General features: G+C 44.0%; 1 protein-coding gene and 1 non-coding gene across 2 annotated transcripts in view; both read left to right on the top strand.

Annotated features, from left to right (window-relative positions):
• Positions 1 to 21084, top strand: part of Psmd11 (proteasome 26S subunit, non-ATPase 11) — a 38758-nt gene extending 17674 nt beyond the window's left edge. Inside the window, exons 4-14 of the mRNA XM_090351264.1 lie at positions 3692 to 3763; positions 4155 to 4212; positions 9187 to 9381; positions 11555 to 11699; positions 13631 to 13691; positions 16151 to 16213; positions 18095 to 18220; positions 18714 to 18749; positions 18978 to 19029; positions 19255 to 19397; positions 19515 to 21084. Of these exons, the coding sequence (XP_090207390.1) occupies positions 3692 to 3763; positions 4155 to 4212; positions 9187 to 9381; positions 11555 to 11699; positions 13631 to 13691; positions 16151 to 16213; positions 18095 to 18220; positions 18714 to 18749; positions 18978 to 19029; positions 19255 to 19397 (951 nt within the window). The 3' untranslated portion in view covers positions 19515 to 21084. The remainder of the gene's footprint in view (positions 1 to 3691; positions 3764 to 4154; positions 4213 to 9186; positions 9382 to 11554; positions 11700 to 13630; positions 13692 to 16150; positions 16214 to 18094; positions 18221 to 18713; positions 18750 to 18977; positions 19030 to 19254; positions 19398 to 19514) is intronic.
• On the top strand, positions 8038 to 8187 carry LOC150052042 (small nucleolar RNA SNORA57). The gene has a single exon (XR_016538476.1). It is a non-coding gene; the product is annotated as a small nucleolar RNA SNORA57 (small nucleolar RNA).
• Positions 21085 to 24911: the final 3827 nt, after the last annotated feature.

The raw sequence follows: 24911 nt of genomic DNA, 5'->3' as shown, positions 1-24911 counted from the left end.
CAAATTCCCTGCCCCTTAAGTGCTTTTCTTTTGTGTTTTTTTTTTTTTTTTTTTTTTTTTTTTTTTTTGCCAGTCCTGGCTTGAGCTCAGGGCCTGAGCAATGTCCTTGGGCTTTCCTCAAGGTTAGTGTTCTACCCTGAGCCACCACACCATTTCTGGCTTTTTCTATGTATGTGGTACTGAGGAATCGAACCCAGGTCTTTGTGCATGCTAGGCAGGCACTCTACCACTAGGCCAAACTCCCAGCCCGTGGTTTTGTTTTTTAATTTATTGCCAGTCCTGGGTCTTAAACTCAGGGCTAGTGTTCTACCACTACAGCCATAGGTCTACTTGTAGTTTTTTCAGTGCTTAATTAGAGATAAGAGTCTTACCAACTTTGCTGCCCGGACTAGCTTCAAACCATGATCCTCAGATCTCAGCCTCCTAAGTAGTTAGGATTAGAAAACATGAGCCACTGGCACCAAGCTCTATCTTTTTTTTTTTTTTTTTTTTTTTTTGCCAGTCCTGGGCTTGAGCTCAGTGCCTGAGCACTATCCTTAGGTTCTTTTTCTCAAGGCTAGAGCTCTACCACTTGAGCTTCAGCATCACTTCCGACTTTTTTTTCTATGTATGTGGTACGGAGAAATTGAACCTGGGTCTTTGTGCATGCTAGGCAAACACTCTACCACTAGGCCGAACTCCCAGCCCCGTCCATTTTTTTGTTTGAACAAATAAATGTTGGCCTGCAACTGACTAAAGTTGCAAAGTAAGCTACTCTTTTATATACTGAAGTCTTAGAATTTCCTCCTCCTTATAACATAAAGCCCACTTAGTGGGTAAAACCTCATTTGTCTAATCATAAATTCTTTTCTTTGTAGACGTATACTAAACTCTTATTTGATATCATCTTACAATTAATCAGTGGGATTTTTTGGCCTTTGTTATATGGCCCCATGTCTGAATTAGGCTCTCCCCTAACTGCTTTTCTACATTTCCATTGTTCATTGAATGTTAGATTTTTGTTAACCAGTAAGCTTTCTTTTTCCTTGAATAAAAGGGAACATTATTAGGTATTTTGTTATTTTATAACCAGTTTTACTTTTTTTGATGGGGCGAGGTCTTGAACCCAGGGCATTGAGTTTTTGTGCTCATGGCTAGTGCTATAGTACTTGAGCCACAGCTTCACTTTTGGCTTTTTGTGGTTAAGAGATGAGTCTCATGGATTCTTCCTGCCCAGGATGGTCCTAAGATCTCAGTGTCCTGGGTATCCAGGATTACAAGGCATAAAAGAAGTAAGTATTGGTGGGGCTGGGAGTTAGACCTACTGATAGAGTGTTTGCCTACCATGCATGAAGACCTGGGTTCAATTCCTCGCTATCACATACCTAGAAAAAGCTGGAAATAGTGCTGTGGCTCAAGTGGTAGAGCTCTAGCCATGAGAAAGCCCAAGGACAGTGCTCAGGCCTTGGGTTCCAGCCCCAGGACTGGCCCAAAACCCAAGAAGAAGAAAGAAAGAAAGAAAGAAAGAAAGAAAGAAAGAAAGAAAGAAAGAAAGAAAGAAAGAAAGAAAGAAAGAAAGAAAGAAAGAAAGAGCGAGAGAAGTATTAGCCTCTTAAGAGAGTAGCTAGTAGCTACAATCACAAATGTGAGCCACTTTTGCTTGGCTGTTCTCCTTACTTTATAGTTGACATATTGGCCTTTGTGCCATAGCTTTTTTTTTTTTTTTTTTTTTTTTTTGGCCAATCCTAGACTTTTTAGCTCAGGCCTGAGCACTGTCCTTGGGCTTTCTCAAGGCTAGAACTCTACCTCTTAAGCCATGCACCACTTCTAGCCTTTTCTATGTATGTGGTACCAAGGAGTCGAACCCAGTCTTCATGCATGCTAAGCAAGCACTCTACCCTAACTAGGCCAAACTCCCAGCCCCTGTGCCATAACCTTTTAAGCTGTTTTGGCAGTGGAGCATTTGTATTCATCTGAGTTGTTCATATTGATCTTATCCTGAACTCACTCTGTGAAGTCCTTTCATTTTATACAGTGAAGTACAATTTAAAACGTTACAAAGTTATGAAGTTTAAATTTATATACTGACTGTATGACTGTACAGTAAAGTAATTAAAGGCCAACATACTTATTTCCAAGGTGAGCTATAGGACTACTATAAATAGTGATACAGGGTCTCAGTTTCATCTTAAACATGTTGCTCCCCCATCATATTACCTCAGATTTTTGATACTTTAGTAATGTGTCCAATTTCTGCTTTACTTTTCTGACTGTTTACTTGTTTAGCACCTCTTTTTTTTTTTTTTTGCCAGTTCTGGGGCTTGAACTTAGGGCCTGAGCACTGTCCTTGAGCTTTTTCCTCAAGACTAGAGTTCTGCCACTTGAGCCACAGCACCACTTCCAGCTTTTCTGTGTATGTGGTATCAAGGATTGAACCCTGGTCTTTGTGCATGCTAGGCAAGCACTCTACCACTAGGCCAGACTCCCAACCCTAGCATCTTTTCCTTCTTAGGATAAGTGTTCTTTGAGGGTAACTACTTTGTCTTATTTATTGCTCAGTCACTGGCATTTAGAGCGTTTAATTCCTCCCAGGAATTATATAACAAATATTTGTTGAAGGAGTTTATTATGCTTTTTCCATAGAAAGGAACAAGGCTTTTAGGTGTAGGCTTAGAATTTCTCCCCTTTCTTACTAGCATGTTCATGGTAACACTGCCATTTCGGTAGTAGATTTGCTTTTTTTTTTTTGCCAGTCCTGGGCTTGAGCTCAGGGCCTGAGCACTGTCCTTGGACTTTCTCAAGGCTAGAATACTCTACCACTTGAGCCTCAGCACCACTTCAGGCTTTTTTCTATGTATGTGGTACCGAGGAATCGAACCTGGGTCTTCATGCATGCTAGGCAAGCACTTTAACCACTAGGCCAAACTCCCGGCCCTAGATTTGCTTTTTAAGAAAGGAAAAGGGGTTGGGAGTGTAGCCTAGTGATTGAGTGCTTGCCTAGCATGCGTGGAGCCCTGGGTCGATTCCTTGGTACCATATACATAGAAAAAGCTGGAAGTGGCGATGTGGCTCAAGTGTGCTAGCTTTGAACAAAAAAGTATCCAAGGACAGTGCCCGGGTCCAGTTCAAACCCCAGGACTGGCAAAAAAAAAAAAAAAAGATTCCTAAGATGTTGTAGAAATATTCATTCTAGGTCTTTATGTGTTTCCTAAGTTATTGATGTTCCCTAAAAAGGTAGAAGAATTTCAAAGAGGACACTCTTTTCCAAAAAACCCACAATTTTATTTATTTTTGCCAGGCTTGGGCTTGGGCTCAGGGCCTGAGCACTGTCCTTAGGCTTTCTCAAGGCTAGAGCTCTACCACTTGAGCCTCACCACCACTTCCGGCTTTTTTCTATGTATGTGGTACCGAGGAATTGAACCCGGGTCTTTGTGCATGCTAGGCAAGCACTCTACCACTAGGCCAAACTCCCAGCCCAAAACCCACAATTTTAACAGAGACTTCAAGTATGAAAAAAGACACTGATTTTTTCATTATGATATTATGATTAGATACTGAGATACTTTGGAATCATTATACTGTGGGAACAAATGGAACAACATGTATAATATGTAAGGAAGACAGTAAAGCATTTTTATTCTCCAAGGCCTACTTGATTGGAAGAATGTGATGACAGAAATGTTACATGTACTGGTGTCTCTCCTTATTTCAGGTCGAGCTATGTTTAGAGTGCATCGAATGGGCCAAATCAGAGAAAAGAACTTTCTTACGTCAAGCTTTGGAGGTAGGTACCCAATTTACCACTGATTTCAGGCATCTAGGTGCTAGATTGAATGTAAGTAATGCCATCCTTATCAAAAGTACTTTGAGTAAGTTTACATTATCCAGTCACCAAAAGACTGTGACAGTGCTCCCATTTAGAATTGTTTTGATTGAAAGTTTGAGACAGATTTTTCTCATTTGGGCTGAGAAATAAGCAGCAACATGGCAAACTTAACAGCAAGTCATTGCCTATAAGAGGAGACAATACTGCAGACTAGATTATTTATTCGGAATTTGAGGCTATCCTAGAACAGATATTCAACAGTAACATTTCTCTGACTGTTAATCTTTGATTTCTTTCTGTGGGATTATTTTTTTTCTCTTCTTTAGTCAATGCCTTTTCTCTTTCCTAGGCAAGACTGGTGTCTTTGTACTTTGATACCAAGAGGTACCAGGAAGCATTGCATTTGGGTAAGTAAGTTGGTAGAGATTAATAAGACAAATTAGTATGTTCTAAACTTGGCTGTTTCTTTTTTTTTTTTTTTTTTTTTGCTGGGTTATGGGCTTGAACTTGGCTTGGGCCCTGTCCTGGAGCTCTTCAGTTCGAGGCTACTGCCCTCCCTACCCCTGGGCCTGGGCATTGTCCCTGAGCTCTTCAACTCAAAGCTACCACCCTACCCTTGAGCCAAGCCCCACTTCCCGTTTTCTAGAGGTTAATTGGAGATAAGAGTCTCAGGTCCTTTTGTGCCTGGGCTGGCTTTGAACCTTGATCCTCAGATCTCAGTCTCCTGAGTAGCTAGGATTACAGGTGTGAGCCACCGCACCCAGTTAAACTTCACTATTCTTGCTAATTATCTATTAATAAATGTATTCTACCTACCTCTAAGAAAGATCTAAGAAGGTTTACATTTACAGAGTTTGTCATTGCAAAGTAATATTTGAGCTTTTGAGAAATGGGGTATAGTTCAGTGGTATAGTGTTTGCCTAGCACTGGTGAGTTCATGGGTTCAAATTCCACCACTAAAAAACAACAAAAAGTCCCTATAATTCAATCTGTTAAATTTAGAAAACCAAAGTATCCATTTTTAAATTGCCTTAAATCTGGAGAAGATCTATTTCATTGAAATAGCTGTCTTTCTAAATAAGATTTTGTTTTTGCATGTAGCATTGTATTAAATTTTAGATTTAATTTATTTGTGGCCAGTCCTGGGGTTTGAACTCAGGGCCTAATCTCTGTCCCTGAGCCTCTCTGTGCTCAAGGCAAGCACTCCATCACTTGAACCACAGTGCTGCTTCCAACCGTTTCTGTTTATGTTGTACTGATGATTCAAATCCAGGGCTTCATGTATGTTAAACAAGCACTCTACGACTAAGCCACATTTCCAGCCCAGATTTAATTTTTTTAATTATGTATGTTTCATAGGTTATTCAGTTCTATGTTATAATCTAAAATCTTTTGAAAAAACATTTTAACTATTTTGAACTATCTGAAAATATTGTGGGAAGCTAGAAGTGGGCCAACAGAAAGTTTCCTCTTTTTTTTTGGCCAGTCCTGGGCCTTGAGCTCTTGGGATTTCTCAAGGCTAGAACTCTTCCACTTGAGCAACAGCACCACTTCTGACTTTTTTTTTCTATGTATGTGGTACCGAGGAATCGAACCTTGGTCTTTATGCATGCTAGCCCAAACTCCTGGCCACCTTTCCCCTCTATTATTATTATTATTATTAGTGGTAGTAGTAGTAGTAGTAGTAGTAGTAGTAGTAGTAATAGTAGTAGTATTTGTCAGCCCTGGGGTTTGAACTCAGGGCCTGAGCACTGTCCTTAGGCTTCTTCCACAAGGTTAATGTTCTATCACTTGAGCCACAGCACCACTTTCTGGCTTTTCTATGTATGTGGCACCAAGGAATCAAACCAGGGTCTTCGTGCATGCTAAGCACTCTACCATTAGGCCAAACTCCTGGCCCTGTTTTGTTTTGGTTTTGGTTATTGGTACTGGGGCTTGAACTCTAGGCCTGGGCGCTGTCCCTGAGCTGTTCAGTTCAAGGCTGTTGCTCCCACTTCTGGTTCTCTGGTGGTTAATTGGAGATTAGATTCTCATAGACATCTGGACTTCTGTGCTGGCTTTGAACCATGATCCTCAGATCTCAGCCTCCTGAGTAGCTAGGATTACAGGCGTGAGCCAACAGTACCTGGCTTCCCTCAGGTTTTAAATCCCTGAAATCTTCCCTCACTGCTCGCTTCATATTAATGACTACATCTGTAAACAGAAGGATAGGATCTCTTATTTTTTTCTTTTCTTTTCTTTTTTTTTTTTTTTTTTTTGCCAGTCCTGGGCTTGAGTTCAGGGCTTGAGCACTGTCCTTGGATTTTCTCAAGGCTAGAGCTCTACCACTTGAGCCTCAGCACCACTTCCAGCTTTTTTCTATGTATGTGGTACCAAGGAATCGAACCCGGGTCTTCATGCATGCTAGGCAAGCACTTTAACCACTAGGCCAAACTCCCGGCCCTTATTTTTTTCTAGATAGAAGAATATGGCTATTTAGTTGAAAACAGTCACAATATTCAATTTTTTATCTTGCAGAATGGAAATTTTATATGGCTTAAATAATAGCATTTTTAAAAAGCTTTACTGAGACACAATTCATATACTATAAAATTCACCCTTTTTAATTAAAGATTTTTTATCGTAATTAATAGATGGGTTACACTTATATTCACCAGATAGAAGGTGCATTCTCACACATTGATACCCCTTCTCATGTTTTTGTTCCCATTTCCCTCCCCCCTCCCCTCATTTGTTTTCCCCCCTTCCCTTTCCTATTTCAAAAAATTCACCCTTTTAAGCCAGACCATTGGCTCATACCTGTAATCCTAGTACTCAGGAGGCTGAGATCTGAGGACTGAGGTTCAATGTCAGCTCAAGCACTAAAGTCCTTAAGGTTCTTATTTCCAGTTAACCAGTAGAAAAAAACTGGAAGTGGCTCTGTGGCTCCAGGGGTAGGGCGGTAGCTTTGAGCTGAAGAATTCAGGGACAGTGCCCAAGCCTAAAAGTTCAAACCCCACTACTGGGAGGGGAGCAGAGGGAATTCACACTTTTAGGATGACATTGTCTGAAAAAAAAGAATTGTACTTACTACCTGACTTACCCAGGGTACTATTCCCCACTACCACATATACAGGAGTAGTGTGTGGATCAAGTGATAGAACTCTACCCTTGAGAAAGCCCAAGGACAGTGCTCAGTTCCTGAGTTCAAGCCCCAGGACTGGCAAAAAGAAAGAAAGAGAGGGGGGTGGGGTGGGGAAGGAAATCAAATCAAATCTCACCTGGACTTGGGGACTTTTCTGTCTGCGCTGGCTCTGAACCATCATTCTTAGATCTCAGTCTTCTATTTTTGTGGGTCATGGGGCTTGAACTCGGCCTGGGATACTGTCCCTGAGCTCTTCAGCTCAAGGCTATCACCCTACCCCTGGAGCCACAGAGCCACTTCCGGTTTTCTAGTGGTTAATTGGAGGTAATAGTCTCAGACTTTAGTGCCAGGCTGGCTTTGAACTGCGATCCTCAGGTCTCAGCCTCCTGAGTAGATAAGATTACAAGTGAAAGCCACCGCACCTAGCTAGAATTCATTCTTTCTTTCTTTCTTTCTTTCTTTCTTTCTTTCTTTCTTTCTTTCTTTCTTTCTTTTTTTTTTTGGGGGGGGGGTGAGTCATGGGGCTTGAATTCAGCCTGGGCACTGTCCCTGAGCTCTTCAGCTCAGAGCTAGCTCCCTACTCCTGGGCCTGGGCATTGTCCCTGATCTCTTCAGCTCAAGGCTACCACCCTACCCTTGAGCCAAGCCCCATATCCCATTGTCTAGAGGTTAATTGTAGATAAGAGACTCAGGTCCTTTTGTGCCTGGGCTGGCTTTGAACCTTGATCCTCAGATCTCAGTCTCCTGAATAGCTAGGGTTACAGGCATGAGCCATGCACCGGGCTAGGATTCTTTTTTTTTTTTTTGCCTGTGCTTGAGCTCAGGGCCTGAGCACTGTCCTTGGACTTTCTCAAGGCTAGCGCTCTACCACTTGAGCCTCAGCAACACTTCCGGCTTTTTTTCTATATGTGGTACTGAGGAATCAAACCTGGGTCTTCATGCATGCTAGACAAGCATTTTAACCACTAGGCAAAACTCCCGGCCCCTCCCCCCCCCCCCCCCCCCCCCCGCTAGGATTTTTATCCCCAATTAACCACCCAAAAGTCAGAATTGAAGCTTTGATTCAAGTGTAGAGTGTCCTCTTAGAATGAAAAAACTAAGGGGTGTTACTCCATTTCTTGGCGGGGTCAGGGGTACACACTCCCATTCTCTGTTATGTGCAGAGGCAGAAGGAAAGGGCTCGAGCCTTCTCAGTGTCATATCTTCAATGCTAAAGACTTCTTATTCATTGGTTCTATCCTTAAGTGCTGGGACACATGGGAAAAACCAAACAAAACATCACCCAGATCCTGACTTCCAGCCTCAGTACTTACTGGCGCACATGTGCTCATGCATACAGTACCTGCTCACACATGCCAGCACACATGCACATGCACGCACACAATCTTAGTTAAGATCTCCTTTCCTTCCCTCCTTCCCTTTCTTCCTTCCTCCCTTCTTCCCTTCTTTCCTTCGAACTCAGAGACTGGGTTCTGTTCCTGAGTTTTTGTGCTCAAGGCTAGTACTCCACCGCTTGAGTCACTACACCACTTCCAACTTTTTTGGTGGTTAATTGGAGATAAGAGTCTTTCTTGCCCTAACTGGCTTCAAACCTTAAATCTCAGCTCCTGAGTAGCTAAGCTTATGGGCAGGAGCCACTGGAACTCAGCCAAGATCATTTTTTTTTAAGGTGCTATGGTTTGAACTTGGGGATTCAAAGTTATGCTCCACCATTATACCCATACCTCCAGAGGAAAACTTAGACATGTGCTTATGTGACGTAAGGGTTCTTGATTCTAGTGTTGTTTCTACAAACTAGGAGAGCTTAAACATTTTTATGTTTCATGATTTGACAGGAGTCAGGGAGTTATGTAAAGATCAAAGGAAAGGAGGTAGAAGAATGGAGAGAGGAAGGGTGGATGAATACTCATATTTAATGTACATACACAAAAATGGATTTGTGTAACTTAAAGAGTATGGATAGAATTAGGAAGAATGGAGAAGAATGGAAGGAGTGACAATGATCAAGCCGCTCTGTATTCATAATCTGACTTGTTGAATTAAAGCCCCATTGTGTAACTGCAGATAATCATAATAGTGAAATAGATGATTCTTTTTTGGAAGATAGCATATTAGAAGAAAATTTACTTACAAGGACTCCAAAGGTGACTTTTTTGAGTTTAGGCAGGTTTCTTTATCCTGAATGTTTCGAGGGTGGACTAATGAGATTTTAGTGTTAAGACTATGGCTAACATAGATATATCTGTCTCTTTTTCAGGCTCTCAGCTGCTTCGGGAGTTGAAAAAGATGGACGACAAAGCCCTTTTGGTGGAAGTACAGCTTTTAGAAAGCAAAACATACCATGCATTGAGTAACCTGCCGAAAGCCCGAGCTGCCTTAACCTCTGCTCGAACCACAGCAAATGCCATCTACTGTCCCCCTAAATTGCAAGCCACTTTGGACATGCAGTCAGGTAACACTTAGAACTATTCTCATCATGTACCATGTAGAATCATATATAGTATATGTGGGATATAGCATATGTGTGTGTGTGTTATAATATTCATTATCATTCCTGAGATGTTTTTGTTATCTTACTGGTGAAATGGTACTTGGAGCTTGAACTCAGAACTTGCCTAAGCATCTTTTGCTTAAGACTCTTTTACTTGAGCCATACTACTTCCAGCATTTTGGTAGTTTAAGTATCAGTTAACTCTTTGAGCACTTAGTGAAGCTTTTTTTGTTGTTGTTGAGGGGGTGGGGGTGAGTGATTGTGCTCAAAGCTAGTGCTCTATACCATTAGAGCCAAGCTCTACTTCCAGCTTTTTTGGGTGGTTAATTGGAGGGAAGAGCTTCATGGACTGTCCTGCCTGAGCTGGCTCTGAACTACAATTATAAACATAACTCACTGGTGCCTGGCTGTTTTTTTAAAATCAATTTGTCTATTGTTTATAAATATCCCTAAGTGAAAGCATTATGCCTTGAGTTCAAGTTCTAGTACTAACATAAAATAAGGTAAAGAATACTATTTGGGCTGGGTGCCAGTGGCTCATACCTATAATCCTAGCCACTCAAGAGTGTGAAATCTGAAGATCTAGGTTCAAAGATAGCCTAGGCAGGAACGGCTGTGAGACTCTTACCTCCAATAAACTACCAAAAAAGCAGGAAGTTGATTTGTAGCTCAAGTGGTAGAGCACTAGCCTTGGGCAAAAGAAACTAAGGTACAGCACCCACACCCTGAGTTCAAGCCCCAGGACTGGCCAAGCCCCCTAATCCCCCCCAAACAAACAAACAAACAAACATAAAAGTTGTTTAGCTATGTACCATTAAGTTTATGGATTTGGCATTATGTCAGATTTATACACTGTCTATTTCTAGAAAAAGAAGCATAGCCATAAATGCCAAGTATTTGAAGTAAAAATAAAAGATGCTGAGATTCTTTTACTTCATGAGAGTTGCTTCAGCATTAAAATGCCAAGCTTAGAAAAACCTTATTAGTTTATTACTAAAATAGGTCATTGAAGAAGTCTTAAGGGTAAACACGATCATTTCTAGTGGCTCCAGTGGTAGCAAAGAGCAGGATTGTGGGAAGAAGCCTGGGGAATGGGTGATAGACTACATTTTGGGTGTTTTTTATTTATTTTAGTGGAACTCAGGGCCTTATGCTTGCTAAGCTGTCACTTGAGCAACACCTCCAGTTCTTTTTTTTTTTATTTTTTTGCATTGTTTATTTTTTAGGTAGAGTGTTTGTTTATTCCAGAGCTAGCCTGGGCTACATCCTGTTACTTGTGCTTTCCAGTGTGCTACCATACCCAGTTGTTGGTTGAGATAGTCTTGAGAACTTCTCTTTCTCTGGTGCTGGCCTTGAAATGCAGTCTTTTTATTTTTATGTCTGAAATAATTGGGATTACAGGCTTCAGGTACCATGCCCATATACTATGGATTACAGCAGTAGTTATTATTTTTAGCATCCCCTTTGAGTCTCTTATAACCCTCTCGGGAGTTCAGTAATGCAGTGTGACATTGAACTGAGAGAGCAGAGACCTAGGTTCTACTCTTAGCATTAACTACTAGTGGTTGGCAGGTCCATTATCTTCATTTGACATTATCAGTTCTCACTTCTTAGCTCTGGTTTTTTTTCCTTACTATTTTTTTTCTCCTTTATAGTACTGGAGCTTTAACTCAGGGCCTCCTGCTTGCTATGTAGGCAGGCACTGTACTCCTGAGCCATCCTCCAGTCCTTTATTGGTGTGCTGGTTGTTATAGAGGTAGGGTCTTGCTTCTGCCCGGATATCCACTCCTGGATTATTATCTACCTCATTTAGTCTTTTCGTTGGAGCTGAAATGATAGCCAAGGGCCACCAGGTTCTTGATGGAGATCATTTTGATGGGACTCCTGTCTGAGCTAAGCTATACTCACAGTCGTTCAGTCTCAGCCTCCTATGTAGCTGGGGTACATAGCTGTGGTAGTGATGAGTCTCTGGAACTTTTCTTCCTGGACTGGCCTTGAGCCAGGATCCTCCTGAACTCAACTTTCCAGGTAGTTAGAATGATAAACATGAGCCACTGGTGCCCAGCTCCCAGCTCTGATCTTTTCTGGTTCTGTTATTTTATATGGTTCTTACTACTTTCTTTTCAATGCCCAGGTATTATCCATGCAGCAGAGGAGAAGGACTGGAAAACTGCATACTCATACTTCTATGAGGCATTTGAGGGCTATGATTCCATCGATAGCCCCAAGGCCATCACATCTCTGAAGTACATGTTGCTGTGCAAAATCATGCTCAACACGTAGGTGCACATTAACTATTGAATATATAAGCTCTAGTCTTTCAATCAGGTCTATCCGCCATGGCAGAGGTGACTTGGGAAAGAAATTTGGCCAGTTTTATAGGTGAGGTGGCTGAGTTAGAGTGGGAGATGCAAAGGAATTCCAGAGCATTTTTGTTTGCTAATCTTTCAGATTCTGGGAGATACATTTTGGAAATTGCTTTCCTAGCCCTTCTTAGAGGATTTGCTCATTCGTCAAGTATTCTGACCTCCAGGTGTTTATCAGTAGGACAGAGGTCAATAAACTGATAGACCAGTGTTATGTAGGCCACCCACAGTGGGGAGGGTAAAACTAAGATGCTTGAGAAAGTTTACCACAAAAAGTATGCCAGGTCTTATTAGGAGGTCTCTTGATTTATTCAAATGCTAAGGGGAATAAATGAAATCTGATAGACTGGGGCTCTTAGAATCTTTGATTAGGGGATGTGTTTCCTTTACCCTCCAGTGTTGAGGATTGAACCCAGGGCATGATAGGCAAGTGTTCCAACAAGTAAGATATGCCTCCAAACTGAGGTGTGTGTGTGTGTGTGTGTGTGTGTGTTTGTTTGTGTTTTCTTTGGTGGTGGTGGTGGTGTTTTTGTTGTTGTTGTGTTTTGGTGGGTAATGGGGCTTGAACTCTGGGTCTGGGCACTATCCCTGAGCTCTTCAGTTCAAGACTACTGCCCTACCCACTGCCCCACTTCCCGTTTTCCTAGTGATTAATCTCATAGTCTTTAGTGCCCGGGCTGGCTTTGAACCAAGACCTTCAGGTCTCAGCCTCCTGAGTAGCTAGGATTATAGGGTGAGCCACTATTCTCGGCTCCAGGTGTTTTAATAGGGCTTGTTAGAACGGGACTTGACTTAAATGTACTTAAAAGTCTTATTGCATCTGTTTCTTTTGGCAGGTTCAATTGGGCTTTATTTTTAAGTATGTTTGCTTGTTTGTTTGTTTTTATACTTTTTTTTTTTTTTTTGCCAGTCCTGGGCTTGAGCTCAGGGCCTGAGCACTGTCCTTGGACTTTCTCAAGGCTAGAGTTCTACCACTTGTGAGCTTCATCACCATTTCTGGCTTTTTTCTATGTATGTGGTACTGAGGAATTGAACCTAGGTCTTTGTGCATGGTAGGCAAGCATTCTACCATTAGGCCAAACTCCCGGCCCCTATTTGTTTGTTTGTTTGTTTTCCTCATATATTTTTTATTGTAATTAATAGAAGGGTTACATGATATTTGCCAGATAGATGGTGTATTAATTCCCACACATTGATACCCTTTCACATGTCTTGGTCCCATTTCCCTCCCCCCCACCCCGACTCCTCATCTTGTTTTCCCCCCTTCCCTATCCAATTTCAAATAACCAAATACAAATATATTCGATGTATCAGATAACAAAGTGAGGTAGTGTAACAATATGAGATAACCAAGGGACAGCAAAAGTGATGAGAGATAACATATACCTTAAGAACAACAATCATTCATTATATGGCTTATATTTACATCATATTTTAAATGACAAGTTTAACAAACAAGTGTTCAAGGAGGGAATCTCTAATTACAATCACTGGGACTTAGTATTTAGAACTTAATCAAAATTAGGCTAAGGGTTTGTATGTCATAGAAACATTAATTTATGAAATAGAACATTATGTCTATGGAGTCATAGGTTTTTATGTCTATATAGTTATGTTTGTATTTCCATTACCATGTCCATAGCTTTGGGTATGCAGTTATTGAGTCCCGCTCTTGTACTGTTCGTTTTTTAACTTTTTACTGCTAACCTGTGACCTAAAGTGCCTGTAATATAGGTTTAGGGTTGGGTTGATTTTCTCTATGGGCCGCCTTCACAGTGAAATTCAACTAACCTTTGCTTAGGATCATAACTCAAGCCCTTGACCAACTATTTCTTTTCTTCTAGCCCAGAAGATGTCCAGGCTTTAGTGAGCGGGAAGCTTGCACTTCGTTATGCAGGGAGGCAGGTATGGAATACCATAAATGCAGTTCTACCCTTAGACCAATTTGTCAGAATCACGTTGGATGAGCACTCTTCAGGTTTCCCTTCTACTCTTTCCTCCCTCTTTCTGCTTTCTTCCCTTAAACTCCTCCAGTCTGTTTCCTGTACTATTAGATGCTGGGCCTGGACAGTCAGTTGGTACTCTTATGGGCATCATAGAAATGAATTGTAGGTATAAGTTTGGTTGCTTTTAGTTTTAGTTGTTATTGTTGTTGTGTTGGTTTGATTTATTCATTTATTTATTTTTGCCAGTTCTGGGGCTTAAACTCAGGGCCTGAACACTGTCCTTGGGCTTTCTTAAGGCTAGAGCTATATCATTTGAGCCACAGCACTACTTCTGGCTTTTTCTATGTATGTGGTACTAAGAAATCAAACACTGCTCTTCGTGCATGCTAGGCAAGCACTCTACCACTAGGCTAAACTCTCAACCCATACATTTAGTTTTGACCAGATTATGTCTGCCTTCTGTGAACTTGTCTTGCCAATTTAATATATGAAGAATATGACATCCTGATTCTTGAGTATGGAGCCTGATTAGATTGAATGCATAAGTTGTTTTAGAGAGGTTAGATTACTTGATGTAGAAAATAGATGTGGGAGCTGGACCTGGTGGCTCACGCCTGTCATCCTAGCTACTCAGTAGGCTGAGATCTGAGGATCAAAGTTCAAAGCCATCCTGGACACTAAAGACTGAGACTCTTATCTCCAGTTAACCACTAGAAAACCATTGGTGCTGTGGCTCAAGGGGTAGGGTGGTAGCCTTGAGCTGAAGAGCTCAGGGACAGCGCCTAGGCCCAGAGTTCAAGCCTCATGACCAACAAAAAAAGAAAGAAAATGAATAGATTTGGAGACCCATTTGAATGCTCTCTCAGCGTACTACTTTTCTATTCGTGCACCAAGTTTTGAGGATGGTACAAGAAGAGACCTTTATGATTGATGGTCCTTGTTGTTGTAGGCTTGAGTGTGACTTGTGAGGAAAAAGAAGTCATGAAGGTAATGTCTCAGGCATCTGTAGTGTTTCGTCTCTTTCTATTTACACTAGCTAAGCTGGTCACCGTGGCTCATGCCTGTAATCCTGGCTACTCAGGAGGCTGAGTATTGAGGATCACAGTTCAAAGCCAGCCGGGGCAGGAAAGTCCTTGAGACTGACCAAAAAAAGTGATCTTTCTGAATTTTACATGTTGCCTGAAACAGGTTGGTTATCCTACTATATCTCTATAGGGATGCCACAAAAGATGATTTTATCCTTCTCTAGATCTGGCCCTAATTGGGCCAGTGTGCTTATCCTGAGCTCTTTAGCTCAAGGCTGTTGCCCTATTCGTGGGCCTGGACACTGTCCCTGAGTTCTTCAGCTCATGGCTACTGCCCTACTCCTTGAGCCACAGCACCACTTCTGATTTTCTAGAGGTTAATTGGAGATAGTCTCATAGATCTCAGCCTCTTGATTACCTAGGATTACAGGCATGAGCCATTGTGCCTGGCTCTATTGAGCTTTTTTTGTGCAAGGCCAGTACTGTACCACTTGGATTGCTACATAGGACTTACCAGCCCTATTTAAGGGTGTCAGCTGACACAGAGAAGCTCCTTCTATTCCTTTGTACCTCGATGACAGGTGTTAAGCCAGAGCTAGGCTGATCTAGAAATATGGGTTGTTAACATTTATTGCTGAGTGGAGATTTGATAGTTTGGGCAGGTGTCTTATTTATAATGAGCTTAGCTGTTGCTTATGTACTTAACACTTCCAAGCATTTTACTATTCAAGTGTAATGTATGAAATATTAATGGACTTCATTCCATGCCTTATATCAACTCTAGCAGAATGAATCTTGATACAGTACAAGTATGTCTTGGGGTAGGAATAGTTGGGTGAGTGCAGAGGGTAGAGATAGGAATTTTTTTTTTTTTTTTTTTTTTTTGCCAATCTGGGGCTTGCGCTCTGGGCCTGAGCACTAGCCTTACACTTTATCAAGGCTAGAGCTCTATCACTTGAGCCACAGCACCACTCTGGTATTTTTTCTATGTATGTGGTACTGAGGAATCAAACCCAGGTCTTTGTGCATGCTAGGCAAGCACTCTACCACTAGGCCAATCTCCCGGCTGGAGATAGGATTCTTGAAGGAAGGAAGAGAAGGTCACAGTTCTGCTATTTTCTCTTCTAGTATGTCCCTTCTAGAGAATGCTATATTAAGGTCTGCCTTTTTGGAAAACTTCTTTTTAAGTAACGTCATGTCTCAAAGGGAAACTGGTTGACAAATAGTCATATTCAACTCTTCTTGCATTTCTCCCCTGGTCTCTAAAGAAGAATGATTGTGGGGTGCATTCTTTATAGCAGAAGTTGTGCTAACTTACAAAGTTTTATGAGGTTTTGGGTATATGTGAATACACTGAAGAGATTACTTTCATGACTTATCTTTTTATTCTCAGACAGAAGCATTAAAATGTGTGGCTCAAGCTAGCAAGAACAGATCGCTGGCAGATTTTGAAAAGGTGAGCATGGTATTTGGTTGATAGGGAATGGGTGGAAGAGAGGGACAAAGTGCTTTTTAAAGATACAGTTTCAAAGAAAGTTTTAAAGATAATGTAGGGCAACCCAGTATAATATCAAACCCAAGAAATAGTCCATTCGTTTTGAACCTGAGGATTGATTATTGAGGTGATCTTGGTTAAATGTCATTTACATGTAATATTTTACAGTTTCAAAAAATTATTTGTCCCCATCCCCCTCCCTACAATAAAACTGTTACCTTCACTTTATGGTGAGGGAATGGGACTCAGGAGGGTGTTGTAAATCATGCAGCCAGTAATGCAGCATGATTTGAGTCTAGGTCTACTGCTTATTCTTCTCAGCACAATTGTAGGTATTTCTTCAGCTTTGCAAAAGCCAGGTCTGCTTGGCATTGCTGTGAACAAGAGAAATTTCTTTCTTTTCATTTCTTTTCTTTCTTTCTTTTTTGGTTGTTGTTGTGTTGCTGGTACTAGGGTTTGAACTTAGGACTTTGCACTTGCTCAGCTTATGTGTTTGGCTGGTACACTAATGTTTGAGTCATGCCTTCAACCAGTTTTTTTTACTGGCTAATTGAAAATGAACTGTCACAGACTTTTGTTCAGGTTAATCTGAACCTTAATCTTCCAAATCTCTGCCTTCTGAGTAACTAGGATTATAGGTGGTACTTGGGCAAAATAGAAGGTGTCTCCTCCCCCCCTTCCTTCCCCCCCCCACCCCCCGCCTCCTGTGGTGATGGTTCTAAGGCTTAAACTTGGAGTTGTGTCAAGTGGTAGAGCATCAGCTTTGAACACAAAAGTTCAGGGATAGTACGTGGGCCCGGAGTTTAAGCCCCAAGCCCAGCACCTAAAACAAACCAAAAAAAAAAAAGATCTAGGAAGAAAAACAGTGTAAATGGATTTAACTTGAGACTAGGCCATGGGGCTCCGAAGCATTCTTGCCTATTCCTGCCTCCAAGTAAGAAACAGCAGGAATACTCAACCACTTGACCTGCGTTGTCTGCTTCTTCTTCTTTTTTTTTTTTTTTTTTGCCAGTCCTGGGGCTTGAACTCAGGGCCTGAGCACTGTCCTTGGGCTTTCCTCAAGGCAAATGCTCTACCATCTGAGCCACAGCATCACTTCTGGTGGTCCTGAGGAATTGAACCCTGGTCTTCATGCATTCTAGGCAAGCACTCTACCACTAAGCCAAACTCCCGGTCCCTGAGTTGTCTGGTTCTTTTAATAACTTAGTGGATAGATAATGTGAGGCTGGGCTATTGAAGTCATTACTGGAGGTAAATACGTCACATACATGAACAAGCAGTTTAGGTAATTTAATCCCCAAATCTCAGATGTTTCATGCAATACTTTTATTCCAACGGGTCTTTTGAAAAGAGCTCTGTGTTTAGACATTTAGGAAACAGTAATACCAAGCAAACTTGGAAAGTCTCCTGTATTTTATCAGCCATGCTATTCCAGTGTTCTTCCCCAAACTTTCAAGAGCCAGTTGTGAATTAAGCATTCCCAGTGTGAGTTTTGGCATTACTGGGGTTTGAATTCTGGACTTTGTGCTTGCGAGTCAGGCATTTTGTCATTACTAAGCTATCCCTCTTGACAAGAATTTTGGCCAAAAACATTTGTGATTCAACCCTTTAGGGTGGTGTGTGTAAGTGTGTGTGTAGGTAGGCACTTTAACGTTTGAGCCATGCTCCCAATCCTTCTTGAGTTCTTGTCCTTTTCTTCTAATTTCTGTGATGGTTTTTATCTCCTCACATTTCCTAGAATTTCAGTCATCCATGTAGTTGCAAGGGCCAGCAGATTTTTCAGGACACTGAAAGTAATGTAATGTTGAGGTGTGCGCATTTCTGCCCTTGCTCTCTTGGCAGGCTCTGACAGACTACCGGGCTGAGCTCCGGGATGACCCCATCATCAGCACACATCTGGCTAAGTTATATGATAATTTACTGGAGCAGAATCTGATTCGAGTCATTGAGCCCTTTTCCCGGGTACAGGTAAGACCTCCAAGGAACTCGTGTTTCTAGCGTGGCCTTCTTAGTGTAGTCACCTCCCTTTTCACATCTGTTCAGAGTAGGAATTTACTTCTAAGAGTGTGCCTGGTGGGCAAGAGACCAAAGCTTGGTGTAGTCTTACTGAAAAGCAAGTCAAGAAAAAGGACGCTAGTGTGCAGAGGTTTGTGAAATAGCCTTTGCCTTGTGCTCCAAGAATCCCATTTTTAGTCAGTGCACATGCAGTGAACTTTTTCTGTGGTGGGTATGTGGGGTGGCAGGAGCGTGTACTGTGTGTTGTTTCTGTGGCAGGAGTGTGTATTGTGTGTTGGGATGGTCACGCAAGTGGAGAACGTCCCCTCAAGCATGGGGCTAGGAAATCTTGACCTTTAGAGACATTCAGCAGGTTCCAGAGAACAATTCTTCTGTCCCCTGCTTCTCTTATTGGAGGCTAAAAAGTTAAACGTTCGTGTTAGTGTCTCTCTGCCTTTCCTTTTAGATTGAACACATATCTAGTCTCATCAAACTCGCCAAGGTGAGTAGTTTTCAGGCCGTCTTGGTGGGAGGGAAGGGGGCATGTGGCCTTTGTTCCTGCTGAGCCTTATTAGGAAGTCTCTGGGCTTCCTGCTGGAGAATGGGGATATGAGCTCAGCTGGAGTTGCATTATTGCTGTTCTGTTTCCTTTTCTATGAAACTTTCATGTGTCAGTGTGGTCTCTTGACTGATGGAGACCGGTCCCTTTAACCATGTGTTTTGGTTTTAGGCCGATGTGGAAAGGAAATTATCACAGATGATTCTTGACAAGAAGTTTCATGGTGAGTAGCAGTCACACTGCTAAGAAGGGATGGTTGCAGAGGTGTGTGTGTGTCTTTAAAGCAGGTGTACCTAACACAAACCTTCTTTTGATGTGGGATCCTGGTCTCCTTCCTTGTGATAGGTGTCGTAAACTACTAATGAGAGCAGGAGGCAAGTCCTGTGTCCCTTTCTGGAAAATTGCTTTTTATGCCTAACTTTTTCTTTATCTGGATGGTTTCTTGCAGGGATTTTGGACCAGGGCGAGGGTGTCCTGATTATTTTTGATGAACCCCCAGTAGATAAAACTTATGAAGCTGCTTTGGAAACAATTCAGAACATGAGTAAAGTAGTGGACTCTCTCTACAACAAAGCCAAGAAACTAACATAGGTGAGTGCTGGCCCGGGGACCCAGGACACGGCAGCGTTGTCTTCTGCCTGTCAAGACCAAAAACCTCCTGCTGTCTTCCTGGCTTGCCGATTGACACTGCTCTGTCTTCTCTTGCAGAGTTGGCTCTGTAGCGGTCCTTTGGAGAGTGTGTATGGCGGGAGAGTGAAACCTTGGGGAAATGCTAGGGGATTTTTTTTTTTTTTTTGGTTCTACTTTTCGCTCGGAAAGTTTTTAAACCCTCATTTGGTGCATCTGTTTCCAGCCGATAGATGTGCCAGTTTTCATGTAATCTTTACTGGCCCAACTTGGGAGTGGGGAAATTGCTTAAAAAAAAAGAAAAAGAAAAAAAAAAAGATTATTCTAAATAAAAGGAAAAAAGGCTTACACTACCTAAAGCTGTGCTCTCTGCCTCCTGGGAGAGGGCCACAAAGCCTGGAACCCCGCCAACCACTGGGGGTCCTTACCCGCCTGCTGGTGTCACCTCTCCTCCTCTTCAGCATTGGGTGTTTGCTGACCATCAAAAGCAGCGACTTTTTATTCTGTTTGTACTGAACCAAAACAAACAACTGTGTATAGACTGCTGTTTTCTTTTTTATTTGAAATGAGGCATTTTGGTGTTCTTTCCTCTGCCATTTGGCCTGTCCACCCTCCCCTCCCTGACATTGGCTCCAGCAGACTAGCTGAAGGTCCTGCCGCCGCCGCCTCTGCCACCACCACCGCCGCCGCCGCCATCACCACAGCAGTACGTGCACGGCTCTGCTCCGACCTGTGAAGGAACGGGGATGCGGCCAGGAGCTTGTGTCTACCACGGCCGGCCGCTCGGGGAGCAGTGTGGGCCCTCAGCCTGGGGGCCTGCTGTGCATGTGGCTTTTTTTTTTTTTTTAAACATAGTAACTAGATTAGATGTCAGTGTTTAACTGCCCCCTTTCTCTCTGCTTTCCTGTCCTCTTCTGCTCTTCTCTCCCGTCTTTCCCTCTCAGCTAGGACACCATCTCCTCCTCCTTCCTCCCCTTCAGAGGAGTTGGGCTGTCTTCATCCACTTTTTCCACTCTTCCTCTCCTGCTGTTAGATGGGGTTATTCCTTTTTTAAACAGTGAAAGTTGGAAATGAGACTGTGGGGTGTTCTTCCCTCTCCTCCCCTTGTTCCTCCCCCAGTGGGGTTTTGGAGCAACTTTCTGTCCCCTTCCCAGGGAACTTCTTAATTTACCTCTTAGAACTCATGCAGATGGGAGGTAGAGCGCTGTATTTCAGCATGCTTTGTTTCCTGACTCGATTACATAGCAAGGCTTTGATGCCACACGGCAGGCAAGCGTCTGCACCTGTGCTGTGCTCCACGTCTCTTCTTCTCTCATCTTCGTCTTCTTTTTCTCCCTCTCCTTCTTGCCTTCTTTCTGCTGGTCCTTTTCTCTTTACCATCCTTCAATGACCTTTCCAGGTTTTCCTAATAAATTTATATTTTGTAAAAGGATTTTGTTGTACTAGGTTTTGCATCTTCTCTGAATCTGACTGGCTTTAATTTTCCTCTCCAAAATCAGGTTTTTGTTCTCAACATCTCTCCCCATCATGTCCAGTCACTGTTTTGGTTTTGGCACCATCAATATCAAATGTACAAACGGTTCTTGCTAACCAACACCAGGTATATCTGATGTTCAGATGAGTTCCAATAAAAATAATTTTTTTTTCAAAAGGTGTCTTTTCTTGAGTGTTGGAGGGTTTCTAAGACAGTTCAAATACTTTGTGGCAGGCAGCTCAATCTGTAAGGTATTTTTTCCAGTGCAGTGTGGCCCAGTGGGGACTTGTCGCCTTGCGTGGTCTCCTGCAAGCCCCCTTCCTCAGCTGTGCCGTGAGCTGGCGTTTCTGGGGTGGGTCAATGTGAGGTGAGGTCCGATGAAGACCTCATCACATTTCCTGTGTGGCTTAGTGGGGTCTCATTGTAGAATCTTCACGTCTGCTGCCTTCAGACCCCAAGATGTATCCTCTGAGGGTGTTTGGGGGCTTACCAAACTCCTCTCTAGTTTAACCAGTTTTGCCACTCCGTTTTTGCATTGTGTTTTGGGTATAATTTTACTTGTAGAAAGTTTTTCTGGTACAAAGGATTCCAAACAAAACAAACCCCAGAAAACCACCCTAGTGTCCTAGAGCTGGGGCAGTGGGGAGAGGACTTCCTCTGTTTAGGACAGGCTTGAGGGGTCAGTCAGCAAGCAGTCCTCTCCTCTGCTATTGTCTGATAACTTCTGCCAGACCTCAGTGTCCCTCATCAGAGAGGCTGGCAGGCCCACATGTGGCTGGTTCACACTGCTGCAAACACTCACAAACCAGCCTTTGGATGTGGAGTGTGAAACAAAGTGTAAAGTACCTCTGTTTTTATATGTCTTGAAACATTTGGGATATATTGAGTTAAAGGTTAAATAAAATACATGAAATTTACCCGTTCCTTTTCCTTTTCTTTGGATGCTGGTCTTGGGACTGGAAGTCAGGCGTGGGTGCTGTCCTTGAGCCATTTTGCTCAAGGCTAAATGCTCTAGGCTAGCATTCTACCACTGAGCCTTAGTTCCACTTCCTGATTTTGGTAGTTTAATTGGAGATAAGAATCTCATGGTATTTTCCTGCCCAGTCTGGCTTCAAACTGTGATCCCCAGGACTCGGTCTTCCTGAGTAACAAGGATTATGGGTGCGAGCATTAGTGTCTTTTTTTTTTTTCTTTTTTTGGGGGGCCAGTCCTGGGCTTGAATGCAGGGCGTGAGCACTGTCCTTGGACTTTCTCAAAGCTAGTGCTCTACCTACTTGAGCCTCAGTACCACTTCTGGCTTTTTTTTCTGTGTATGTGGTACCAAGGAATTGAACCCAGAGCTTCATGCATGCTAGGCTAGCACTCTACCACTTGGCCACTCTCCCATCCTCTCCTTTTTGTCTTTTGAATGTGGTTACTTGGGAATATCCCATTACAGCAGCGATTGTGCCATTGTGTCTCCCTAGAGTTAGTCTAGGCATCACTGAGCCAGCTGGCCACTCACGAACTAGTTCTCTGAGGGTTTCCTTTACACACTAGTCATGGTGCCAGGGCTTGCTTTCGTGCTGGTATTAGGAGCAGAGGCTAGAGTAGCTGCTCTGATGCCCTGCTGTTTGATGGGATTATATAATCTGTGCTACCCGGAAGGGCCACTAGATGCTGCTCTGTTCCCTAAGAGAACAAAGACAGCATGGTTGTATTTGGAACCCTCTCTAGAAGCTGGCCTATGGTACCATGGGAGATGGGGTGTGTGGACTGGGAGATGTTTGCAGAAACACCCAAGCCCATCAAGCAGCAAACTAGCATGCTACTCCTCCAGGCAGCTGGAGATGGGCTACAGGAGAAGTTGATGGTGTGAACAGGACACCTTCTCTGCTGCTGCCGAGGAGAGGGGAAGAAAACTGCGTGTATCATTCAGCTGGATCTGGCTTCTTGGTTCTTCCACTTTTGACAGATGGTTGCCCCCTTTCTTGGCTTCACAGTTGAAGCAGTCACAAGTAGAGTGGCGGGTTTGAGTGTGCATGAGAGCTGCGAATGCCTTCAGCCAGGCTTGGAAAGTGTGTTCTTGCACAGTTCCCCCACAACCTCTGCTTTCATTCTCGCTCTGCTGCAAATGTGGCTACCCCTAGACAAGGGTGAGGAGACTGGCACAGTTCTTCAGAGAGCTCTTTTTTTTTAATTTTTTTTTGCCAGTCCTGGGCTTGAGCTCAGGGCCTGAGCACTGTCCTTGGACTTTCTCAAGGTTAGAGCTCCACCACTTGAGCCTCAGCAGCACTTCCGGCTTTTTTCTATGTATGTGGTACTGAGGAATCGAACCCTGGTCTTCATGCATGCTAGGCAAGCACTTTAACCACTAGGCCAAACTCCCGGCCATCAGAGAGCTCTTTTTGTGGGGGTTGAACTCAGGACCTGAGTGTTGTCCTTGAGCTTTTTATTTTTATTTTTTTGTTAATCCTCAGATCTCAGCCTCCTGAGTAGCTAGGATGACAGGTGTGAGCCAGAGGCCCCTGACTGAGAGCTCATGTCGAAGGTGGTGAGGACAGAGCAAGAGCGGACACCTGGGGGCCGGGAGTTCGACCTAGTGGTAGAGTGCTTGCCTAGCATGCATGAAGACCTGGGTTCAATTCCCCGGTACCACATACATAGATAAAAGCCAGAACTGGTGCTGAGACTCAAGTGGTAGAGCCCTAGCCTTGAGAAAGTTCAAGGACAGTGCTCAGGCCCTGAACTCAAGCCCAGGACTGGGCAAAATAAAAAGTAAAAATAAATAACTACAAACTTACTTAAAGAGAGAGAAGGAGAGAGAGAGAGAGAGAGAGAGAGAGAGAGAGAGAGAGAGAGAGAGAGAGAGAGAGAGAGAGAGAGAGAGAGAGAGAGAGAGAGATGGGGGGAGATAGAGGATCCCTGAGTTTAGATGGGCTGAGAAAGTCCCATGCAAATATGTGCTGCCTTGGGTGGGGAAATACGACATGGAACCCACTGTCCACCAAAGACGGGAGCAGAGGAGGCGTTCATTCACCACGCCAGATGCCGGTGGGTCCCATCTGAATCAAGAGGCTAAGGTTCAGAGCCAGCTGCGGAGCACGGTTCATCTAACCAGCAAAAAGCCAGAGCTGCCAGGCGGGGTGGTCGCCCCTGTCATCCTAGCTGCTCAGGAGGCTGAGATCTGAGGACCGTGGTTCAAAGCCAGCCTGCGCTTGATCTCCAGTTAACCTCTAGAAAATGGGGGGTGGGGCCTGGCTCAAGGGTGAAGAGCTCTGGAGCGCAGCCCCGGCCCAGGGGTAGGGAGGTAGCCTTGAGCTGAAGAGCTCAGGACAGCGCCCATGATTCACAACCCCCTCCCCCCGCCATCCCCCCAAGCCAGGGCTGTGGCTCAAGTGCGTAGGACCCAAGCCTTGCGCACAAGCGCTCAGGAAGAACACGCATGCCCTGAGTTGAGCCCCAGAACTGGGGGGCTCAGAAAACCCAAAACGTAGTTCGTGGGACCGAGCAGGCTTAGCTGTTGGCTTCGGGCCTGAGGCCTGGGCTTGGCCGGGTGCTCCCCGCTGCTTCTGCTCCAGGCTGGTGCCCTGTCCCCGGAGGCCAAGCGGGCTGCAGCCTCCGGCAGGGACGGCACTGCGGCCCGAGCCGCCGCCGGAGTGAACGGTAGGACGCGTCCGTTCTGGGGATCCGGGGAGGGGGCCCTGGGAGGAGCCCGGGGGGTCAAGCGAAGGGAGAGACCGCGCGAGGCCCTCGAGGCTCAGCCCAGCGGCCTCCCCTCGGGGCTGGAGGCCAGGACGGACGCTCCGCTCGGTGGAGACACCGTCGGGGCCTCGCAGGGCCGCCCGTCCACGCGGGGCGCACGCCGGGGAGGGAGATCCCAGCACCGGTCTCGGAGCTCCAGCAGGCCCGGAGACCAGGGCTGTGTGTGGGGACGGGGAGCAGCGGGGCGCGGGGGCCACGCCGGACGCTGGGCTCCGACGACCGGGGCTCGAAGCCCGGCGCAGCGCCAAGGCCCCCGCGAG

Source organism: Megascapheus bottae, chromosome 17 (genome assembly GCF_031878675.1).
Source record: "Megascapheus bottae isolate mThoBot1 chromosome 17, mThoBot2.hap1, whole genome shotgun sequence".
Lineage (NCBI taxonomy): Eukaryota > Metazoa > Chordata > Mammalia > Rodentia > Geomyidae > Megascapheus > Megascapheus bottae.
This window is presented reverse-complemented; position numbering and strand designations above follow the sequence as displayed.